The sequence below is a fragment of the Poecilia formosa genome, unplaced genomic scaffold, assembly GCF_000485575.1.
Source record: "Poecilia formosa unplaced genomic scaffold, Poecilia_formosa-5.1.2 Scaffold131, whole genome shotgun sequence".
Taxonomy (NCBI): domain Eukaryota; kingdom Metazoa; phylum Chordata; class Actinopteri; order Cyprinodontiformes; family Poeciliidae; genus Poecilia; species Poecilia formosa.
In genome coordinates this window covers 831,778-854,477 of record NW_006800070.1, presented here as the reverse complement: position 1 = coordinate 854,477, position 22,700 = coordinate 831,778, and the positions used below count along the sequence as shown (strand labels likewise).

General features: G+C 39.4%; 4 protein-coding genes across 5 annotated transcripts in view; 1 reads left to right on the top strand and 3 right to left on the bottom strand.

Moving 5' to 3' along the window:
- Window positions 1-12,475, bottom strand: part of sos2 (son of sevenless homolog 2 (Drosophila)) — a 41,331-nt gene extending 28,856 nt beyond the window's left edge. The window contains exons 1-2 of one of the 2 annotated variants that reach the window (XM_016676264.1): window positions 12,084-12,475; window positions 11,533-11,685 (exon numbers count right to left, since the gene is read on the bottom strand). In XM_016676264.1, coding sequence (XP_016531750.1) covers window positions 11,533-11,616 — 84 coding nt within the window. In that variant the 5' untranslated portion in view covers window positions 11,617-11,685; window positions 12,084-12,475. Of the gene's footprint in view, window positions 1-11,532 lie in introns of both variants that reach the window. The other variant, XM_007561856.2, reaches the window with a different exon arrangement.
- A 336-nt stretch (window positions 12,476-12,811) lies between these two features.
- Window positions 12,812-19,927, bottom strand: l2hgdh (L-2-hydroxyglutarate dehydrogenase). Its single transcript, XM_007561857.2, has 10 exons — window positions 19,694-19,927; window positions 18,421-18,536; window positions 18,055-18,206; window positions 17,414-17,545; window positions 16,567-16,729; window positions 16,449-16,483; window positions 16,162-16,329; window positions 14,896-15,053; window positions 14,684-14,815; window positions 12,812-14,589 (listed from the first exon to the last, which is right to left on the bottom strand). Exons 1-10 carry the CDS (start codon window positions 19,783-19,785, stop codon window positions 14,394-14,396), a joined length of 1,344 nt encoding a protein of 447 aa, XP_007561919.1. The 5' UTR covers window positions 19,786-19,927; the 3' UTR covers window positions 12,812-14,393.
- Window positions 19,928-19,996: 69 nt separating this feature from the next.
- dmac2l (distal membrane arm assembly component 2 like) lies at window positions 19,997-22,107 on the top strand. Its single transcript, XM_007561858.2, has 5 exons — window positions 19,997-20,090; window positions 20,196-20,299; window positions 21,135-21,343; window positions 21,472-21,643; window positions 21,773-22,107. Exons 2-5 carry the CDS (start codon window positions 20,205-20,207, stop codon window positions 21,885-21,887), a joined length of 591 nt encoding a protein of 196 aa, XP_007561920.1. The 5' UTR covers window positions 19,997-20,090; window positions 20,196-20,204; the 3' UTR covers window positions 21,888-22,107.
- A 324-nt stretch (window positions 22,108-22,431) lies between these two features.
- Window positions 22,432-22,700, bottom strand: part of LOC103144735 (cyclin-dependent kinase-like 1) — an 8,706-nt gene continuing 8,437 nt past the window's right edge. The window contains exon 10 of the mRNA XM_007561860.2: window positions 22,432-22,652. Coding sequence (XP_007561922.1) covers window positions 22,551-22,652 — 102 coding nt within the window. The 3' untranslated portion in view covers window positions 22,432-22,550. The remainder of the gene's footprint in view (window positions 22,653-22,700) is intronic.

Here is a 22,700-nt window from a genome sequence, read left to right as displayed (position 1 = left end):
CTTTATTCAGCCTCTTAAGACAAACAACTTAAAGGCTATTGCATCGTGAAAATTAATTACGTACCTTTTTTAAGGTTGATGGATTTTAAAATATGGTAAAATATCATACACAAGCTGCCATCAGCACGGCTAAATAGAGGAATTAACCCTGATCATGGTCTAATACTAATATTTACACAGCTGAAGCTTGAAGCAACTTGGTAAAGTCATTCATCCAGCAGCCCGTCGTGTTTGTGAGTTAAAAAATGTGTAAAGTTGACAGGAGATTTGAAAATATCACTTGATAATTATGTGTTATTGGAAGATTAATACCTGAACTGCAACTATAAAGCCTTAAAAATGCAAATATTTTAAAAAGACTTTTAAAAAAATTAGCAATGCTAGCCTGGCAGGGCACCAAGTAAAGCCTGGTGGCCTACCAGGCTGGTAATGCACCGAGGAAAACCCTGCTTTTATTTTACCAGTGTTTTTATAGGAAAGAAATCCAGTGGGATTATTAAGGTTGTGCTGGCTAAGATGAGATGCAGGTAAAACTTATATTTTGTTGCATGGCTGAGATAAAACTAAAAAAAAAAGATGAGTCTCACATTAACAGAAACTTACAATTACACTGATACCTTCTGGTCAAGAGAGACTAAATGTTTTATCTCATAAAACTGACACATAAATCACTTTTTAAGCACTGCTCCATTAGCAAAATGACGATGTGCACAAAAAAAGGCAACGTGTGAAGTCATTTTCACACCTCATCTGCTCTCTACCTTCTTCTCAACTCAAGAAAAAAAAAGAGAGAGAGAGTAGGGCCCTTTAAGAAAACAAGACACCTGCTGTGAAGAGTCAGCTCTAATTATGATCACAGGTTCTCCTGTGCCACGTTCGGGTGTTGTTTATTTTTATGGGTCATTTCAATTCTGAAGCGTACCGGAAGTCCCAGCGCTCACTCTCGCTCACTTTCCCTTCCAGCCTCCCACGTCTCCCTTGTTCTCTGCCCTCGCAGAGGAAAATCCCCCAGGACAGCAGATCATAAAAGTAGACTGAGAGGTATCGATGTGCGTACTGCACATGAGGAAGCAGCAGCAGCAGCAGCTTCATGCTGCATAAACAGTAGCGTTTGGGCCAAAGCTGGAGAATGGGGAGTCTGGCCTGCAGCAGCAAACTGAAAACAAGGAAATTAGGAAATAAAGACGCCTGATAGTTTATCATTAGTTCCCTGCAGTAACGCTCTCTGCTCTTCCAGGCGATTATGACGTTCATTTTATCAGGCTGACTGTAAAATGTGATCAAGTGTGCAGCTCTGGGACTCCAACACTGTCTACATTTACAATGACGTTTGAGATTACTGAAACCGATTTAGTAATCGATTAATCGTTAGCTGGAGTGTGCAGACTAAAAAAAGTGAAACAATTAGATCAAAACTGTAAAAAAACTAAAAAGTATATGTACATTTTGCATTTCCTATAAAAACACCTCTGTCCTTACAACTGTTCAACTAAGAACTCCTTAAGTGACAGTTTTAGATTCACCTGCTTCGATTTCTGCACAAATAAACATTCAATTAAACACATTTGGCTATCAAATTATTAATCAGTTAATAATAATAATAATAATAATCCACAGACTAGCCCTACACTGTATTAAACTTTTCACATATTGATGTTTGAAGTATTTTTTTATTTTTTTTTACCTGCAGCAACCTTTGCTACAAATGATCACGGTTACTGCAGGAATGTTGTTTAATAAAATATTTTCTTATTTTAAAAAAGGATTTTAATTGTTTTATCTTTTAATGTATCTTTTAAAATGGATCAAACAAAATGTTCTTTTATCCAATTAATCAATTAACTGACAAATAAAAACATTAGATCAATCACATTAAACTTTGAGGCTCGTCCATAACTTCTTGAAAGGCTCTGATCACAATCCTATTGAAAATGTATTGATTTTTTTTTTCTAGAATACGTGTTTGGAAAAAAACACGTATCCAAACATTAGAGGGAGGGTTGAAGTTTTCCTACGTTGTATGAATTATTTTTAAATTAGTGAGTATTTTCTCCAGTCAACTCAACTGAACAAAAATGAGTCAATGAATTAAAAGCATAAAGTTACATCGTGTGACGTCTGAACAGCAGGACATATTCAGGTGCATTTTGTCCGACCTCCAAATAATCATTATGTAAATCCACAAGATTACAAGATGCACAAAGAAAATATTATCAGTGTTTGAGATAATAAACGCAGCGTGGTGTTAATACAGGGATAATATTTCTAATTGAATTGATTATTATTCTGGCTGCACATACAGAACTGTGTCAGGCTCAGGTTACAGGTAATATGTGTTGTGTGTGTGTGTGTGTGTGTTGGGGGGAGGGGACGGGTTTGGGAATCATTATTATATCCGAGCATGTGTCACTGTTTGTGATTCATACCATGACATCATCTGCCATTACAACCAGACTGTCTGGGGAACCATAGGGCAGAGATCCACCGGGACCTGACATACGAAGCGCGCACGCACGCACGCACGCACGCACGCACACGCACACACGCACAATAACGGCTTAAAGAGGCAGAAAGCGTTCAGATAAATAAAGAGACACTTTGACAAATAATAATCTGACATAACGAATGTAAAACCAGGACTGTGGCAACATGTGATGTCAGGACATTTAGCTCCCTTCACTCGCAGTCACATGATCAACACATTGACTTCAACAGGCGGCGAGGGGCCTCGCCTTGACCGCGTCTTGACCTGACCGAGTGACCGCTGCCCACTCATCCGTCACCTTAACCCCTTTTGACGACAAGCAAGGGTCCAGTAAGCTGATTTAACCCGGCAAGAAGAGCGGGGGCCAATCGTCTCTCTCTGCAGGCAGCCTCAGGGCCGCTTCACAGAAGGCCCAACCTGTTACCAAGAACATCAAAACACAGCGGCTAGCCTCATCTCCAGGATGTGGCAACCCACTGCTGCATGACATCAACGAGTGCAAATGAGGTCATTTACTCTTGCGCATCTTTAGCCGTTCTGCTTCATGTGTTTGTGCGATTGACAGAAACTTGCCCGTGTCAGCAGAAATCATGATGTGGAAAAACACAAAAGTTTTCTTCTAAGCCAGCAGATAATTCATTCATTGGCATCCGTTCGCACCGTTGGAGGAAATGAATCGAATCTCACAGACGTATTGTCAAATGTGTGATACATTGGTTTTGGTTTTTCAAAATGCAAAGACTTTTTTTTTTTTTTTTTTTTTAATAATAGCAGCCAAAACCAGGCTTGCCACAAAATGTCTGACACTATTTACCCGATAACCAAATTAAGGTGCACTGATGAATTGTGGGTAAAGCTGATCAACCAAAAAGTGAAAAGAGGTCAGCAAAAACACCAAAACTTTCACAGAAGGAAAACAAAGAATAAAGCTAAAGCAATGTTTCTTTACTATGAAGAGAGAAATATAACTATGTGCTAAAGCACATAGAAAAAAATTTAATCAAGCTAAAGTTTGATTAAATTTTAGTCAAAATTTAGTCATTTTGTTTTAGTCGACCAACTCTTAATTTTAAACCTCCATATTTCTATAAACTAAGTTAGCCAACATTTGATTTAAAAGCAAATCCATTTTTAAAGCATATTTTTATATTTCTAGCCAGATTAAATCTTTTCCGCTTAGAAATTTTTATAATTTTTTCTCATTTCTTTTTGTTAAGTTTTAGCTTCCAGACATGATGAAAAATTGCAAATTGTTTTGAAGCTAAAGTGGGCAAACAGTTCAAATAAAGCATTTTAGTTTTAAACCCTTAATGCTGAAACGTAATACACAGCTGTACTTTTCTTTTACATCCTTATAGTTTTTATAAATATATAATAATAGGTATTTTAAATCAAAAAGTTTATTTATTGATGTTTTCTGGTAAACAAGCCACATTTTAATCAAGGGTTTTTGAAGAATTTTTTTTTTAATATCTGAAACAAGTTTTGTTCCACCAACCGTAAGGACAGGTGGAAGAAAATTTTAAATTTCCACCCGAGCCTGAAGCACGGATGCAGAAGCGGTGATGATAAAAATACACATCCTGAAAAAACAAAAAAAGGTTCCATAACACGACAAAGACAGATGACATTTCTTTGTTCTTCAAGTAATATCACAGAATATTGTTTTAATTTCCAGCCTTTGATTTCAAAGATTTGCCAGAGCCAAAAATTTAAAAAACCAAATAAAAGAAAGAAACAAAAGGCAGACAGGATGTGGTGGCGGTAAACATTAGAGCACATTTCTGACGTATAAAGCACAAGACGTGATTTGTGATTTAACAGAAAACATCCTACATAAAGCTGCAGTTCCACCTCATGAATTTAGTTCTGTTCCCGCCTCGTCTCTTTGCTTCACAGGTGATCGCTTCAGAGGTGTTCAGTACGCTGCAAACTAACTTCACAGAAATACTTCACTGGACTGCAGAAAATTTCACTTAACAAAAAAAAAAAAAAAAAGAGCACTCTGACTGGAGCTTAATAAACCGTTTCCATTTCAGTCACAAACGTTCATGAGTTACGACTCGTCTTTCTCTTGAGAGTCAAAAACATTTTACTACCTCAAGACGGCACTGGATAGAAACCGGTGTCTGTGCCAGCCAGGCATCACACCAGTGGAATCCATAGTTATTATTAACGGTAGCAAGTCGGCGGTGGAATTACGTTCATGCACAGTCACAGCGCTTAAGAATAACCAGGACACACAGACAGAATACAAACCATGATGGGATATCAAAAGAACATCAACAATGCAAACAGCTGCATGCTTAATGCATTACCTTAAGAGGAAAAAATATTCTTAACCTTAGGAGGCTTTAGTGAAAGATTTCAAGGTTTCCCTCCAGAAAACTTGCTAAGTTCAGAGCTACAGCAGTCGTTCATCCAGCGGCACGCCGTGTTTCTGAGTTAAGAAATGTTTAAAGTTGACAGGAAATTTGAAAATATCAATTCATAATTATGTGTTATTTAAAGATTGGGAAAATAATAACCGAGCACCGAATATAAAGTCTTAAAAATGCCAACATTTAAAAAAAGACTTTAAAAAATAAGCAATGCTTAGCCTGGTGGCCCGCCAGGCTGATAATAGACTGGGAAAATCCTGGATTTAAAAAATTTATTACATTTCATGTGGACATAAAAAGAACCCCTTCCCTTTCTGTGAGTTTTTAATTTATTTTTCAACTTCCCTTTGGGATTAATAAAGTATTTTTGAATTGAATTTGAATTTCTGGGCAGAACGCAAAAGTCCCAGACAAGCATATTCACCACACAGACGACTGTGACCAATTAATAACGTCCAGCTTTTGTAATGCTTTACCAATTTTGATTGGTATTGATTGATTTCGAGTCTTAGTTCTTTGTTAAAACTATTATATAAGACATAAGAGCAGTATTTACATTAATTAAAGTATTTTTTTACCTTTAGGATTAGTGATGAGCAGAGTTAAAACAGCTGGCCTCTTTATGAATCCCTGCAGCATTTAGACTGGTCCCTCGACTCCAAGGTTACAAAAGCATTCAGACAGAAACCGTGTTTCCATTGACCATAAAACTGCACAAACTGGAATAATGAAAATAAATTAGCTTTATGGAAACACAGCAATATCGGGGGGGAAAAAATAGTTTTTGTGCTTGGATGTTTTTCCAGCCATATTTCACATCATGCCAGTTTGTATACAGCAACAACCACTTATTTGTAGGCACTGGTCTCCTTGGACAATACGCTCACAGCATCAAAAGCAGAGTTTGTCATTTTGTTGAATCCACAGCGATTCTATATATATATAAATAAAAAATCAGACTACAGTTTTCCAAAAACGTTGCAATACTCAGCTGAAATATGAATACATCTCATAAGAGTTCACGTCTGTCATGATTTCTAGTAACTAATCACGTAAACAAGCTTATTCAGAAGTGACTTTCATTTAATTTTTATTTTAATTTAAACAGCGCAACTGTGAAATTCTGTTTCGAGCACATTTGTAATGGAAACACAGGAAAGTGACCGACAGGTTTGCTGTATTCCAATCAGGCCTTCCTGTTATCTGCACAGTCTTGCTCTCTCACAGCCTGAAAACATGGCTCAACACTTAGAAATTGTGGTTTCCTGCTAAACACCTTCTGGCATCACTGTGCTTCCTACCAGCTCATTTTCAAACACATCACTGAAACCAGGTGAGCCTTCTCTCTCTACACTCACATCATCAGCGAACAGCGCCACCTAGAAAACCCTCGTCAGTTGTAAGTCAAAAGAAAAACAAAAAACATTGAATTTCCCGTCTGAGTTGATTCCAGTCTTTTCGCTTTCTCCGCACATCTTTGATTTGCGTTGCTGATTATTTTTTGTTTTCGTTCGTCAGACGAGTACCGTTTTAAAATAATACTGCTGCCAGGAAAGAAACAAAAGATATAAAATCAGTAAAGACAGAAAGCTACCGATCCATACGTAAAGGCTAAAGATAGAGTTAAGCTGAGACATTTAAAAAAAAACGAGCCCAAATTTGGCGTCCTGAAGGTCGTCTTCAATAATCGATCAGGCGATCTTGCCATTGATGATTTTGAGGACCCAACCTGTTCTTCTGCCGCTCATCAATAATCTACAACTCTTTGGGGGATGAAGTCATGCATGACGAGTCGTCGCCAAAAATAAAACCCCACCTCCACCCCCTCTGGACTGCTTTGTGTGAAGCAGCGAGTCAAAGTCTGACAAAACCATAACAAGCCTGTTACTTCTGCCTTTCAAAGGCTTCCCCGGCGGCAGCTGTGCAGCAAGTTGAGACAATGACAGTGGCACTTCGGCCCACCAGCTGCTTTCTGAGTTTCACTTGACTCATCATACCAGTTCTCACGTAATGCAAACAAATAAAAAACATGACTGGGCCGTTTATTTGTAAATGCAACGTTATTGGGGGGGGAAAAAAAAGAAAATCCAAGCCTGGAAAATGCTAAAGGAGTATTTGCAGCAGCTGAGCCTGGGGCCTTTAGTAAAATCATGAAAAACATTTTTTTAGTTATTTTACTCAGATAATTATTGTTACTGCTGCAAAAATTTAACTGTGTTGATTACAGTTAAATGATATTTCCTATAATATTTGTTTTACTGCAGTTTGATTTTCATGCATAAACTTTTGAAAACACTAAATTTATATTAGTTTTTAAATGTTGTCAATATTCTTCTAATGTAAAAAAAAAGAAAAGAAAAAAAAACTCACTTTTTTTTGCAATTCCAGTGTTTCCATTAAATAAGAAACACAAGTCATATGTGAATAGGCCTGTCAAAATAAGGAATAAATCAATTAATCGCATGATAAATAAATACATTTTAAAAAATTAAATTTGCTTGATTTATCATTTTCCTCTTTTTACCAAAAACTGAATGATAAAAGTCTTCAGTCTGGTGCTTTGGTCTCAACTAGCCCTTTTTTATTTTGAAAGATAATTTTGTTTACAAACACTTCATAGTTCATTTTATTTGTTTTTTGTCGTTTTCTTTATTTATTTTGGATATTTCAAATGTCTCCCAGTTCCAGTGTTTAACGTTCATTTGAATTTAATTGATTTTCCAGAATCTGTTCTTTTATTTTTATGCCATTGTTGCTGTTATACTACTCAAAAACGGTCTCAAAACAGCAATATTATCGTTTATCGCAATAAGTTCTGGGACAATTTATTGCCCTCTTTTCATTTCATTAGAAAAAACATGGCATGCCGTTTTCCTCCAGCTGTCTCCTCTTTTTGTGGTTTGGGCCAGTGGCAACGTCCGGTTGTTGATCATGTGACTTGTTTGATCCAAAATAATGTTTCCATTGCAGTTCAGTGAAATAAACCAATTTTGATGTGGTCAAAAAGAAACCACTTCATCCGAGCTCCAGAGTTTTTTAATCAAAACAAGTTTTTTTGTAAACTGAAATGTTTCCATTCTCGAAACACTAAATTGCGCAATTATATGTTCACTGGAAACGCAGCTGCTGTTTCACGTCATTTAGCATCTTCCCATCACTTCTGAATTCAAGTCCTGTGATGTTTTTGGGGTATTTGACGCGCCGACCCTCAGCTTGATACACGACAGATCAGTGGGGCGACATTCACAGCGTTCCTCTCCGTTATCATCGGGTCTGTTAATTTCAGTATCATCCTGAGCGTTTCTTCACGTTAAAAGCGGATCTACTGACCAGTGAGGGATTTGCTGCAAGTTTCACTTTCGCTTTGTTCTGCAGCTGCCCCTGTGTAACTCGGCATATGGTTGTGTAACGTAACCAACATCTGGATCTCAGTGATCAGTTTCCAGCTTTATTTTTTTAATAGCTTCATGGATGCCAAATGCGTGTCGTCATCGGGTTGAATTAGCCGCATTCTACAAAAACATCTAAGACCAGAGGCAGGGATTTTTTTAATTATTTTTTTTTAAGTTGTGGTCAATGCCCTCAGCTCCAATTCATCAGAAACTTCAGTTTTTCATTCATACTTGTAGGATAAAAATACCTCATTAAATTCTCTATAAGCTGCACAAGTCTTTACTGAAACATCCCCGTGGGTTGGTTTATTTTGGAAAAATAAAAGAAAAGGACACACAAAATACGGGCCACGCAATTGCCTGGCGTTACGCACAGCCCAGCCGGTAAATTGCGCTTGTAAATATTTATGTCGTTTTTATCTTTTGTTTATGTTCTTCTGCTGCCGGCTTGTGAAACGCTCCTTTCCCCATTGTGTACGGTTTGTTGGGAGAGTGTACACTGAACACATGGCCGAGCTCCACCCCGACTCCGCTCGACCAACGGGCTGGTGACGGGACTTTGCTATGCTTCCAGTTATTTTCGTACGCCCGTCTCAGGTCATCAGGTTGCCTTGTTGCTGTGTTCACTTGTGACTTTGATGAGGAGACAAATGGTGTCAAATTGTTAGCAAACATGAGGTTTGCACAGTGAAGCTGGGAGAACGGTGAGCCTCCGCTGCATGCGAGAGAGTGAGATGTCCTTCAGACGCCGCTCACTGGAAGACGCAGATTTTATTATCTAATGTTACATTTGGGTCCTCGATGCGGCACTCTAGTCGCTTTGATTCTGTAATTATGTACTTTGCATCAAACGTTTGAGCTGTAGCGACATTTCAGCCCACATGGACCCGTTTGACCTACTGATCGAACTCTGCAGGCGGGGGAAGGAGATGCAGGATTGTTGTTTTTTAATGTCTTCAAACGCCATGGAAACGAAAGGGTGACACACAACAGAGTCACAGGACTACGACACCGGCGGTCCAACCGTCAGGTATCAGTCGGCTAATTAGCTGTAGCAGCTAGCCTGCAGTCGGCGGCTGAACGGATACACCACAGCTCACAGCTTGTCAAATTAGAAAATATTTTTAAAAAAGCCAACAGGTCATTTAGAAACTAAACAAAAGACACTCGACATTGTCAATAACAGTGTCCTTAAGCGTGACCTTAATACGGCACCAGACATATTCCCAAATTTGTCTAAGTGAGATAAAACTTTGATTTCTGTAACCAGGCTGACCAGCAGTGTGCAGCAACTGGTGAGTGAACGGCAATTAAAATGTCTTCACTCAACAGTTAGCACCACTGTGAATAAAATATAAAATCCAAAGCACAAAAATGAAGTGCAGTACAAACAAACAGACAATTTAAATATTATTGAAAGAATAATTTTTTGAGAAACAAGTCACTACGAGTTAATTTTACGTCCTTCCTAACTAATCAATCGTATTTTAAAGAAAATAGTTTCAGCTCAGTTCTAGTCTAAAGCTTGAGGTTCAAATATTTTCAGTGTTTTTGTTGTTTGTCAAAGCACACATTTCCATTTCAAGCCAAATGCAGCAAGAGAATTGCAGCGTTATTATCATTATTATTATTATCATTATCATCATTATTAGAGCCGATTTTATATACCTGCCTCTTTAGCAAAAGTGCAACAAGCAGGAGACCCTACTCTGTCTCATCTTTGAGCGGCAAATCAAGTTTCCCTCCTCCGTCTCTGGCGTTTCTGACAACAGAGACGCCGTCAGAGGCGCTCTCCTTTGGAGCGGAAAACAGAAACCGAGCCTTGTGATGATGGGAAGAAGCCGAGATGAGGCAAGAAAAAGAAAGGGAGAGTAAAAATGGGAACTGATACAGGTCAATCCTGCTGACCAAGGACATTAAAAATCAAAGTAATCGTTTGCTGAGCGTTACACTAAGGTTTATTTAAAAAAAAAAAAAAGCGCTTTTGCATTTTGATTTCCTTGAAAAGAGATGGAAACTTAAGGTGATGCAAGCATCATAAAGGAGCAACAAAGTGTCTATTTAAAGCAGGGGTTGTACATTCTCACTATATGACCTACGCTGGGGAACAAAAAACTGCAACAAATGAGCCATAAATTGTTTTACAACACAAGCAAAAGACGGTTCCACGGGTATTTAATCAGCGCCGCGTACGTTGTTACACATCATAAAACTGTGAAACACACTGCACTGCAAAGATTGGGAAACCCTGAGCAACTTCTTCAAAATCATAGCGGGTAAAAAAAATGATCTTCATTAGGGAAATTAAACAACCAAAGTCTCTGAATAATCACACAGAAAGTTAAAGGAGGAGAGACAACATCAGTTCAGGAGAGCATTGTTGTTGGTTTGAGGTAATGTGGCGAGCCTGATGACGGTTTTTGTCCTACACAGGGATATGAAATCACCATGGATACCTTTTGCATTTTTTAAGAATCATAAGAAGTTACGCGCTTTTGAAAGTTTTGAATTATGTTTTCTTTTTTTTCCCCTTCAGTCCTGGGTTTTTAGTAAAGTGGTCAGTGGAAAATAACCAAACCCTGCTGCTAGGTATGAAGGAGGATGCATGATGCTGTGGGCCCCATTCTCTTCCAAAGGTTCTGGAAACCCTCATCGTCGCCTCTTTACAATACCAGGACACCACTAATAATCTGTGTACGGATATTGCCAAATAAACGCGGAACTTACTCAACAAACAACCAAAATAAGTAGTTCAAACACACCAATCTTCTGTTCGACGGGACGCTTTTGAGAGATGAACTGCATGTCACACCACTTTTTCACAAACGCGAGACGAAGACGATCGAAGATACAAATTGTTTGTGTTTTTGGGTGGGGAAAGACTTTAAAAAGATGCAAATGTTCATGTTTATTACTACGGATGTCAAAAATGCAGCAGCCAAATTGGATTTAGAGCTCAGGGATGCTGACTTAATGGTGGCCTCACGTTTTTTAATTTATCTATATAAACAATAATGTTTAGTTTTTATTCTTTTTCTTTGACAAAACTAATGGAAAGGTAAAAAAAATGGTATAGATAGATAGATAGATAGATAGATAGATAGATAGATAGATAGATAGATAGATGTCAAAGTTAACTAAATGATGATGTTCATTCATATCCAAGGTTACTCTACTCTAGCCCAACACTACTCAACTCAACTCTATGAGGGAATGTGTGTGGAAAAATATGGTTTAGTGGATCTTACACACTGAAGTTTTGTCAGACTGATACCTTTTTTAGAGCTTGCACGAAGAGGCCTCTCCACTTGTGACTGTTCTCTTCACTCGAAAAGTCGTACATCTGCTGGGGCTGCATCGCTGTAGCGGCTCCTGGCGTTGCCGTGATCCGGGCTGAACTGTCAGCATCGGCCCCGAATAGATAGTCCTTATGGGTGGGTCAGTCCGGAGCAGGCACGGGGGTTGGTGGGGAAATGGGAGTGGGGGGGGGGAAGAAAAAGTCACCGTTTTGTGTAAAAATATGCAGAATAAAGCTTAGCCACCACACTGCGAGTCCCACGTCGAGTCCGGGTTGACAACGAAAAACTCGCGACCAAAAAAGCACATGTAGCCGTGAAGTTAACTCGCTAGCTCGGTGGCTAATAATAGCTGTAAACACAGAGCTCGGCTAACTGGAGAGCTAACAGCTAATAACAATGTTGCTGAGTGTTGTGCCAATTAGTTTGGTTACAGAAATGTATAGCAGGCACGTTTAACTCAAAATTACGACAAAAAGCAGGCGCCCCGTTTGTTACCTGCTACGAGTTGCGTTCGAATATCTGCTACCTAAACACCTGTAACCTTTGTAAGCTAACCAGCTAGCTGGTGCTACAGGCAGCTGCTGGCCTCGATGCGCTTCCACTCCTATGTTGTGGCACACAACCCCTTCAGCTCCAAACAAGGCACACTTTTTTCTTCGCGGCTCATTTCACAATTAGTCATCTTTTCCGCAACTACCAGATGTTATATCCAGCGTATATTCCTTTAAAGAAACATTGGGAAGTCCAAGGCATTTTGGTGGGTGAAGAGCAGCTATAAAAAGAAGTCGAAGGTTTTTTTTTTTTTTTGGTTAGAGAAGTCGGAATCGCTCGCAACAACTCCGCTACTGCCGCTGCTTGTTTGCTGCTGCAGCTGCGCGACCTATCCGTCCTGCAGACACGAACGCTGCGTAATTTCACATGTAACCGGATATAAACACTTGGATATGAATCACATATCCACACAAAAACGGATACAAAAACTACAACATATAATAAAAACACGGGGTTTTTTTCTCTTTGTTTTTGTTTTAAGTTGGGCCAAAACATGGCCAAATATATATATGCCCAGTAAACGAGAAACTGAATTTTTAAAAATAAAATTTATTCGGAAACCATGACGCAAAGTTTCTTAGTAAAAACTGCTTGCACAAAGATGAGATAATTTAAACACATTTTCTAAGGTTCACTGGAGGAGTTTATTGTCATTGCGCCCTCTTGTGGAGAAACTGTGTTTCTACATCGCTCAAGAAAAGGTGGAATGAATGGACAATTTTTATTAAAGTATTTTAAAGCATCGACCCAGACGTTTTCGTAAAATCAAACAGTTACATATAACCCTCAATCCATAGAACAATATCCCCTTATCATTATTTAGCTTTTTTATTGTAAAGTTATTTATTTAACCATAGTAAAATCTGCCTTAGAAAACAACCACACGCCTTCTGGTGACACCACACAAAGTAACCAATCTGTTGGGCTGGTTCATTTGTATTTTTTTCCTCTATTAATCAGGTTCATTCTGACATTTCTAAATCAAATTCCACTTTCAAAAGCAATTCACTTGTGTTCTGCATGACTGGAGCAAAACCGTTGTGTGAGAAGACTCTGCATGAACTTCAGGAAAACATGGCAACAATTAAACAGATGGAAGAGGTTTGTGAATACGACCAGGACAGACTGGAAGAATGGCCAGGTTAATTATCAAAAATCTTCTGTGATCGCCACAATAAAACCCATAAGGTCAGGTAGAAGGTTTAAATCGGGGTGGTTTAGAAGCTCCCATGTCGTTTCCTGAGGCTTCCTCTGACTTTTAATGACTCCCGAAAAGTTAACTCCACCATCTAGGCTTATGGGATGATCACTGTCATCATTCCAGTCAATACCAGAAACAGAGAGCAAGAAAAAAAAAAAAAAAACTTACTAGTTAGAAACAGAGTTGAGCTAAAGTAGTGAGTTCAGACTAAAAATAAAAAGGCAATACAAGCAGAATACTGCGCTTATTTTAAAAATGGGGGCATTTGTACATTAACAAACCAAACAGAAAGAAAAACAACGTCAAACTAAATCATCTGCCAAAATGCTAACCAATGCTAACTGATTAGCTAGATTATTTTGTATATTTTCCCCAATGACTTTGTCATTACCACGTCAACGATGCCGCACTTTAAAAAGGTGCAAACATTCCTGCACATTCAATCCAAATATATATTTTCTGTAAAAAAAATACTCATGTTTTCAATTGTTAGTATGTAAAAATAAAATAACAGTCAGAGATTTGTGTATATTAGTTACAGCAGTCGGTGAACTCACTGAGGCGACTTAAAAAAAAAAAGAGGTCACAGTTTCAAAAGACAGGAAATGACTTCAAAGAGACATTTATAGATTTGGTATCAAGTAGAATCTAAAACCAACTTAAAACATTTTTGTGCATTCTTGAGCAGACAAATGTATTTCCGGAGATGAATGATTTTTCAAACATGCCCAATAGCTTAAAAAAAAAAAAAGAATCTCAGCACCACAAGTCAACTAGTAGAAACACTTAATTTATGTCCACATTCTGTTTAATACCTACAAGGTAAGAAGATCCTAAACAAATTCATTTATGTCTCCAGAAGGTTGTGCAGAGGGTAAAGATGAGTTTCTACACGGATGTGAAAGAGTAAACATGTTTGCAGCCCGTTTCAGCACTTCAGTGATAAAAGTCTTTAAAAAAGAAGAGTCCAACTTAAGGCCTGGCGTTACCTCAAGAGGCTCAGAAAGTTTCAATTTGTGGCTGGATTTCTGCATTTCGTTTTTTTTTCCCTCCCAGTTTCATCACACCGATCGCCGTGAGCGTCTACAGCATGAAGCGACTCTCCACTTCATCCGAAATCATTTCGGCGATGGCGAGGGAGGAGGTAGCTGCCGGGGAGGGGGCGTTGCGCACGTGGAGCACCCGACTGCCCAAATCTCCGACGCCGCCGTCGAAGACGAAGTCATCCACAAGGTTCCCGTCCCGGTCAAGGGCCTGAGCTCGGACTCCCGTTGGACCTCTGGACAGGATCAATGGGTTAGCACAAAAATAAATAAATACATTAAAAAAAACGTGGAAATACAACAAGCATTTAATGTAAAAATTTCCACTACCTGAGCACGTCGCTTAGAGAGAGTTCGGGGATATACTTCTGCAGAATCTTAATCTGCGCGCCAAGGAAAACTCCTCGGTACATTTCCCCGATCCCATAAGTTACATTCCTCAGCACGAGCTTCTGAAGGCCTCTGTACGCATAAAAACAAGCAGAAAAGAAAAATATCATCAGTAGCTGCTGCAATCCTCCAAGAAAAGCGCCACAGATTACCTGAAGGAGAGTGCGTCTGCAAAGTCACGGGCGTTGAAGTCGTACAGGTGGTAGCCCTCCCTTTTAAATGCTAGCACCGCGTTGGGGCCGAGCCAGACGCCGCCATCCATCCGCGGCGTGAAGTGAACTCCAAGGAACGGGAAACGAGGGTCAGGAACCTGAACGGTCAACATAAAACATCCCTGAGCCTGAAAAAGTGAACATTGAAAGTGGAACAGCTTTGTGAACTATNTTTTTTTTGCCTAATCACCCTTATGATGCTTGAATTAAGGTCATATATGGTCATTAAAAGGCTACTGAAGCTCACTTACTGCAATTTGAAAAGTTAAAGATTTCCCCCATACTAAACCTTGTTTTTTTTTTATCTAAGTGTATTGTAAATACGTTTTTTCAACTTTTAAATAAGCTCCACTTTTAAGCAGGGATTATTTCAATATTTTACTGTTATTAATATTTTTACTGCTTGGGATTTTTCTTAAAAAGAGGAATCTAAAGTTTCCCCCAAAGTATCTAAAAACAGGACTTGGATGCTGCAGTTCTCTCATTTATAAACATACTAGTACATCTAAAATAAATAAATAAATAAATAAATAAAAAATAAATAAAAAAAGAGAGAATATTGTGTAAAAGTGGATTAAACAATATTGCACTTTGACACAATCAAAAAAGAGATTCTGCGTTACCCAGAAAGAGAAACTCATTAGAAACATTAGAATCGCCTAAGCCTTTGTTTCTTGTAATTTTGATGATAATGGCTTGCAGACATTGAAACCCCAAAATTCAGAGTCTCAGAAAATGAGAATACTGTGATAAAGCTCATTAGTGCACAGAGTTTTGTATCCAAGCACATCAATGGAAAATTGAGAGGAAGGAAAAAGTGTGGTAAAAGAAGGCAGCACCAGGGAGAACTTCAGCCTTGAGAGGATTGTCAAGCGAAATCCATTCCAGGCACACAGAACGAACAGCAGACAAGACGAATGTTACGTTTGAATGTGACCACTGAATGTGACACGGTTTGAATATATATATATTCTTTTTAAAACAAATACCAATCTCTCCTGCTGCATTGTTTTATATTAATAGAAAATATGACTTGTGAGTAGAGTATTTGAAAATAGGAGATTAAAAAAAAGACCGGTGAGGATTTTATTTCACCCTAGACCGTGGTTGCGGCAGTAACAACAACCCCGGCCGCAGAACAGCTCCCTGGGTTCTGGGAAAGGTTTCCTGTGAAAACACAGCGACTGCGTCCTTCAGCAGACTCACAGGGTAGATGTTTCCTCTGACCAGGTAGTGCTTCTCTGGTTTCAGCACCAGGTAGTCTCCTCTGAAGGGGACGATCCTCGGTTCCGGGCTGCAGCCAGAAATCTGTGAAAGCCGGTCCGAGTAGAGGCCTCCGCAGGTCAGAACGTAACGGCATCGCACTTCGTTGCCCTGTTCACAAAGGATGCGGTTAAAAAAAATAATAATAATAAAAATAAAAAAAAAACTAAGGAACAGCAGAACGAAGTTAAAATGTTTGGAAGTTTTTCTGTAGCTCGAATAGGTCCTACCTTTTTATCTCTTATTGCAATGGGATGTTTCAGTCCTGAAAATTAAACGGCAAGAGAGAAAAGGATGAAAATGCAAACATTGTGTTTTTTTAAAAGACTTTTTTTTTGTGCTCCTTACCGTCGGGGCTCCCTGCTGGACTCTCTTTCACCACGGACATGTCACTGACCTCAAACTCGGTAAGCACGGTGCCGCCTGCCTCCTCAAAGTCTCTGCCGTACCTGAGGGCCACCATCCGCCAGTCAACGATGCCGGTGTAGGGTGAATCCAAGGCCATTATCCCCTGAAGAAGTGGCATTATGAAGTTAGCCTCTTCCTTTATGCATTTTCCAAAATTTAAAGGTGACCTACTTCTTCCTTGAACAGGTTAGGATATGTCTATGGCTGATATGAATTCACTATATCTCGGGGAGGGTTTCCGCACAAAATCCCTCTTAGATAATAAGATCTTAGTCTGGTCAGTTCTTTCGGAGTTAGCTTCTTTTAGCTTAGCTTCCTGTCACTTTAAATCCAAATAAGCTGCTGCTCAATGTTTACACTCACAAGTGAAAATGGCTGCAGACAGATGTGCGATTATACAACCGCACATCTTAGAAAAGCAGAAGTGGAGCCTCCTACACAAGCTACAAGAACGCTGCAAGTGGTTTCTGGATGGTAAGTCAATGATGATAAGACACTTGTCTATTCCAGCAGCCGTTGTACAGCGGTAAAACCAGCTGGAGCTCAGCGTGGGTTGCCAGGTAAGGGGCAGTGTCTGCTGATTTCTGACGATACATTCCAGAGGTTTTTGAAACGGCTCATTTTCCAGACACCAAAAAAGCCCATAAAGTTATCGCTAAAACATTGGGGTGTTTGTTTTTTTTGTTTGTTTTTTTAAGCACTTGTTCTGTTTTTAGAAGCAGTAGAAAGCCAAATGGAAATACAAAAACTGAAAAAAAATGTTGTTTGGCAAAAACATTATTTTTACCCGGCAGTACGGCTCTCGCTCTCGGATCCCCTTGGAGTCGACAATGCTGAGGTCGCGCACTTTGTTCTTCAAGCCGCGTTCGTAGAGAGCTTTCAGTCTGGGAATTTCTTCTTGTTCTACTGCCAGAATTAGCTGTCGGTGGAAACGTTCTGTTAGTTAAACACTTAACAATTAAGCATCTTAGAGATCTACAGAAGGTTACATCTACTAATCGGCAGCATATCTAAAATTAGCTTTGGAATCTTGATGCCAATCAAAGGTGTTTTTTTATTGAGCAGGGAAACAAAAAGGAAAGAGTTCAGTGGTTTTTGAGAACAAGAGTTGGGTGCACAAGTTTAGTGCACATCATCACAGGGTCAAAATTGCACATAAAGATTCAAATACATACATGTGCTTCAGCCCGTGTGTGTCATTGTGACCATGTGGAGACTGGGGATAAAACTCACAATAAATGGAATTGAAATTTGAGCATGCAAATCTTTTGATTTTTTTCCTTTAAATCCTAAAGTTGGATGATCTTCGCATCTACAAAGAAAAAGACCCCACGTGGTTAAAGATTCATCTAAAAAGACGTGCAGTCATGTTTCTGTTGTACATGTTTAGCTACGGACATCATCTAAAACAAGCAAACTATGACCCACCTTTCCACATCGTTTATAAGGAATCCCTTTCTTCTCACAGTACTGGTACGCTAACGTCGCTCCTCGTACACACAGCCGAGCCTTCAGCGAGCCCGGCGTGTAGTAGATCCCACTGTGGATCACGCCACTGTTGTGCCCACTCTGGTGCGCAGCTGGCAGGACGAGGAAATTGACAGATATTATTCATGGTGGCACAAACATTGATCGGTTTTATACGTCTCCTGCGTTTCTTTGCCTCTGCCTTGCAAAATATATCATGACTTTGAAGAATAACCCAAGTGGTGAAACTGAAATCATTGCATATTTTCAATTTTTTTTATAATAATAATAATAATAATAATAAAAAACATTAAAACCTCAGCCTACCAAGTTCTTTCTCTTTCTCCAGCAGGACGAAGGTGAGCGCTGGATGTCTTTGAATTAGCTCTCTGGCTGAGGCCAGGCCCACGATGCCGCCACCGACAACGGCCACGTCGTATGTGCTGAAAGACACAGGCAGCTGTTCAAACTCTAACTGGACCTTCACTGGGTCACAGGAAGGGAAAAAAAAAAAAGAAAGAAAAGTGGAGCCTAATATTTGACTCGGTGTTTCAATGTCTAACTTAGCTTGGCTTTATGACCAAGAGACCTTTGAAGGGTTGAGGAAGGTCCGATAAGACGGAAGAGGCCCGACAAGAAAAACTTACTGCTGGCTGCCAAAAATCTGGATCACCATACGGCAGCAAAGCCACCCTGAACGTCTAGCCAGAGCCAATATAATTTATTATTAATAATATGTTAGAATGGCACAGTCAAAGCCCAGACCCAAATCAAATTGAGAATCATGGGAAGGATGCCAATGATGTCCACCATTCAATCGGAGAGCTTGGCGATTTTGGAAGAGCATGTGAAAGAGTTTTCACAATGGCAGACAATTTTCACAACAATGAACTACTTTGTGTGTGTCTACATAAAACCCCATTAAAATGCGTCAAAGATTGTAGCTTAAACATGGAAGAAGTTCAACATTTTTTTGCAGGACTCTTTAAAAAACGCCATAGCCAGGTGAATGCACTTAAAAAAAAGACAGCATGATCATTCATTAACTCTTTAAAACAACAAGCTAAACAGTGACAATATTTCAAGTAAATTGTGCAAGATTTGTGTATCTGACACTCTTTTAAAGAAACTACACAAACAGTCTGAGCTCTTCCTTGTAAGTATGGAACCCGAATGTTATCTGTGATGTAATCTGACATCTAGGTGGTATCCCTTAAGGAAGTTGATTTATGATTTGCTATTAGATATGATGTTTACATAAACGTCATAATAGTTAATGAAAGTTTCATTACAGCATTTCAGGAATATCTAGACTTTTTGTTGGAAGGAGGATTATAGTTTGTACATAGCTTTATATGGATATAAATAAAAGTTAAAAGAGAGAGACTACAATGGACAGATCAAACATGCTCACAGGTTTTTTTAGGTTAAACATGTGTGCACAAAACTTTACACAGAAATCAGAAACCTAAAAGTCTCAGAAATCTTTAAATACTATTCATGAAATGCTACACGTCCAGCCTCATTTGCTTTTTCTTTTAAGATTCTCATGAAAAACGAGCCTTCTCTTCTGAACACCACTCCTCTCTGTCAGTCTTACCTGTGGAGCTGTCTGCTTGCAATGCCCTTTAGCAGCTTCGGCTGCGCTGCACAAACTGCATTTAAAAACGCGCCGCTCCGTGATCTCATCATTGTTGGTACTTTGAAAGGAAGCTCACAGTTTGTCCTTCATGGTGCGGCGGCCAGACAGACTTTCTGAAATCTGTGTCTCTGTGTTGTCCTTTTGTTTTCGCAGCTAGCCATTTGTGTCGCTGCTGTGTGTCCCGTGAGGCAACCCCAAGACGTAGCCACGCCCCCGGCGGAGTTCGTCCGCAGACTACTGACGTAGATACGTTTAGCCAATAGCAGGGCACGTTTTTTGTTACGGCTTGAGGTCAAGAGTTACAGAAATGGAGGCGTTCGAAACGTAAACAGTAGTTTGCGCTTTTGGAGGACAGGTGAGAGACAATCGAAACGGAGTTATAGTTTCTCCTCCTCGTTCCGCTGTTATTTTAACCCAACCAGAGAGCTAATAATTGTTTAACTTTGTGTTTAACTTGCAGCTCACAGTTATGGGGCTGTTGTCGCGGACAGTGGAGTCTGTGTTAAAGCAGAGGGAGGGGAGCCGCAGACACTTCTGGGGTTGGCTCAATGCTGTTTTTAACAGGTGACAGAGTTAGAATACAAAGAAATATAGTTGGCAAATATGCTGTTAGCCCAATGCAATGCAAAAACATTCAAAGGTTATTTTTACCTAAAATATTCGCATGTGCCACTCTTTTTTTTAACAGTGGACTTTGGTGATTTTTATTATCATTATTATTTTACCTCCCTTAGTGTGGTGGCAAGATGAGCCAAACTGGATCTGTCTCACATTGTATTTAAACCCTAGAGAAACAATAATTACTGATTAAATATAGGAACTCAGGTTAAATTAGAAAAAAAAATATGGCTAGCCTTAGAATAATAGTGCCAAAATGTATTTTTTGCTAATAAATAAATATCTTTTTAAAAATATATTCTTAAAATTATTCCCATTAAAATTTGGATTTTCAAAACCTTTAATTGTGAGATAATAGCACAGTGATGACAAAAACAATTTTAAGGATTTTTAAACATCTTAACCATGGTTGCAAATTAATTTGTAGACCTCTGAAAGTATTCAGCCTTTTTGTACAGAATGTACTAATCCAATAAAGCAGCTACAGCTATCACAATATTACAGCTGATATGCATACTGATAATATGGCGAATAAGTCTAGAACTGACTTTTTATTTTATTTTATTGCTACCATCTAAAGTGGTTTAGTCTTCTTTAGTGTTTCTGATGTCATTTTTGTCTTGGACACTGGCTGCATTTTTAATTTAATCTTGAATCCAAAATAATTTTATAAATCAAATTAGCTCTCTTTTCTTTTTAAAGGGACTATTCTTGTCGGCTTCCCAAAACATGTCTGATTTAATGCGATCCGAATGCCTCACTTTTATTTATTCCTGTTCAGGGTGGACCATGAGCGGATCAAAGCGATCGGTCCGGACCGAGCTGCAGCCGAGTGGCTGCTGAGGTGCGGTGCCAAAGTGCGGTTCGAAGGTTTCGAGCGCTGGCATCACGACTACAACGGACTCCCAACGGGGCCCCTCGGCAGATACAAGATCCAGGCGATCGACGCTACGGAATCCTGCATCATGTACAAAGGGTTCGACTACCTGGGTCGGTCCGGAGAGCGTTCCGCTCCGTCTCCTTTCAACTCATCCGTTACTCAGTTTCCATCAGAAGCTTTTTTTGCTCTGCACACGTTGTACAACAGAAAGGCAACACTGTCTTTTCTTTTTGCTCAGATGGCTTGAAATATGTGGAGGAAATGAAATTCAACAAGTGTATCTACATCGAGGACGTCTGCCTGGAACGGCTGAGTTCGATCGAGAACCTGCAGGCCAGCCTCTACATGATGGAGGTGGTGTCCTGTGGAAACGTGACCGACAAGGGCCTTGTCGCTCTCCACCAACTCAAGTCAGTAGTGGCTTATGAGGCAATTTTTAAAACCTCTTACAAAGATGTTTTTTTTATTATTATTTATTAAATTGCTCAATAAAAGCAGTAACACAGAGAAGTGATTAATGACCTCTTGCTTCCCTTCAGGAACTTGGAGTATCTGTTTCTGAGTGATCTTCCAGGAGTGAAAGACAGACACGCCACAGTCGAGAGGCTCCAGAAGGCGCTTCCACGTCTGGACGTGGAGCTGGACCTGGACTGAGTCCAGAGCGGCTCAGGCACTCCTCAACCATTACTCCCAAGTTTATTTAATCAGTTAATCAGTTTGTGCTTGTGAAAACGTTTAGGACTTTTGTCATTTTTAATATCTTATTTAGAATACTTTGGCATTTTGTTGATACAGACGATGAGAATGAGAACTAATGAATGCTTGTAACAGGAACGGATGCAGCTGTGTGTCAATAAATATCGTTTGTAGAACTGATTAAAGTTTTTTTTTCTCTTCATCATAACTTACTAAAAAAAAATCTTGCTACCAAAAATTCACTTTAAGACAGTCCATTATTTAAAAAAAAACAAAACATTTTGGCAAACTGGGCAAGGCAGTAGAGTGGAGATTAACCCTCAGTCAACTAACAACAAGCAGAGCAGCGCGGCGCTCCTCTTTGTCTAAAAATATCAGCTTAAAAGTCTGGCAAAGCGCACATGAGCCAACACATCCGACTTAACGCGCTGGGAATAGTGCATAGAATCAGTAAGAGACAGCCGGCACGCCCTGTGAGGAGCAAATACGGTTAAAAAGTTGCTGAATCAGTTTTTGTTTTTTTTTATGGAAGGAAACTACAGTCTTTAAGTCTCTGTTCATTTCCTGAGCGGTTCAGAAAACGCAGGCGTCCAGCTTCACTTCGGATCGGGATCGTCGTGTTTAGATGTTTGGGAGGTGGTAGTTGAACTTGCGCAGGTTGTTGTAGTATTTCTTATTGTCCAGAGCGGGAAAGATGCTGCTGCTGGTCAGCTGTGGCAAATACTGGAAAGAAATGAATCAGAAGTAATTAACAATTAAAAAAAAAATATA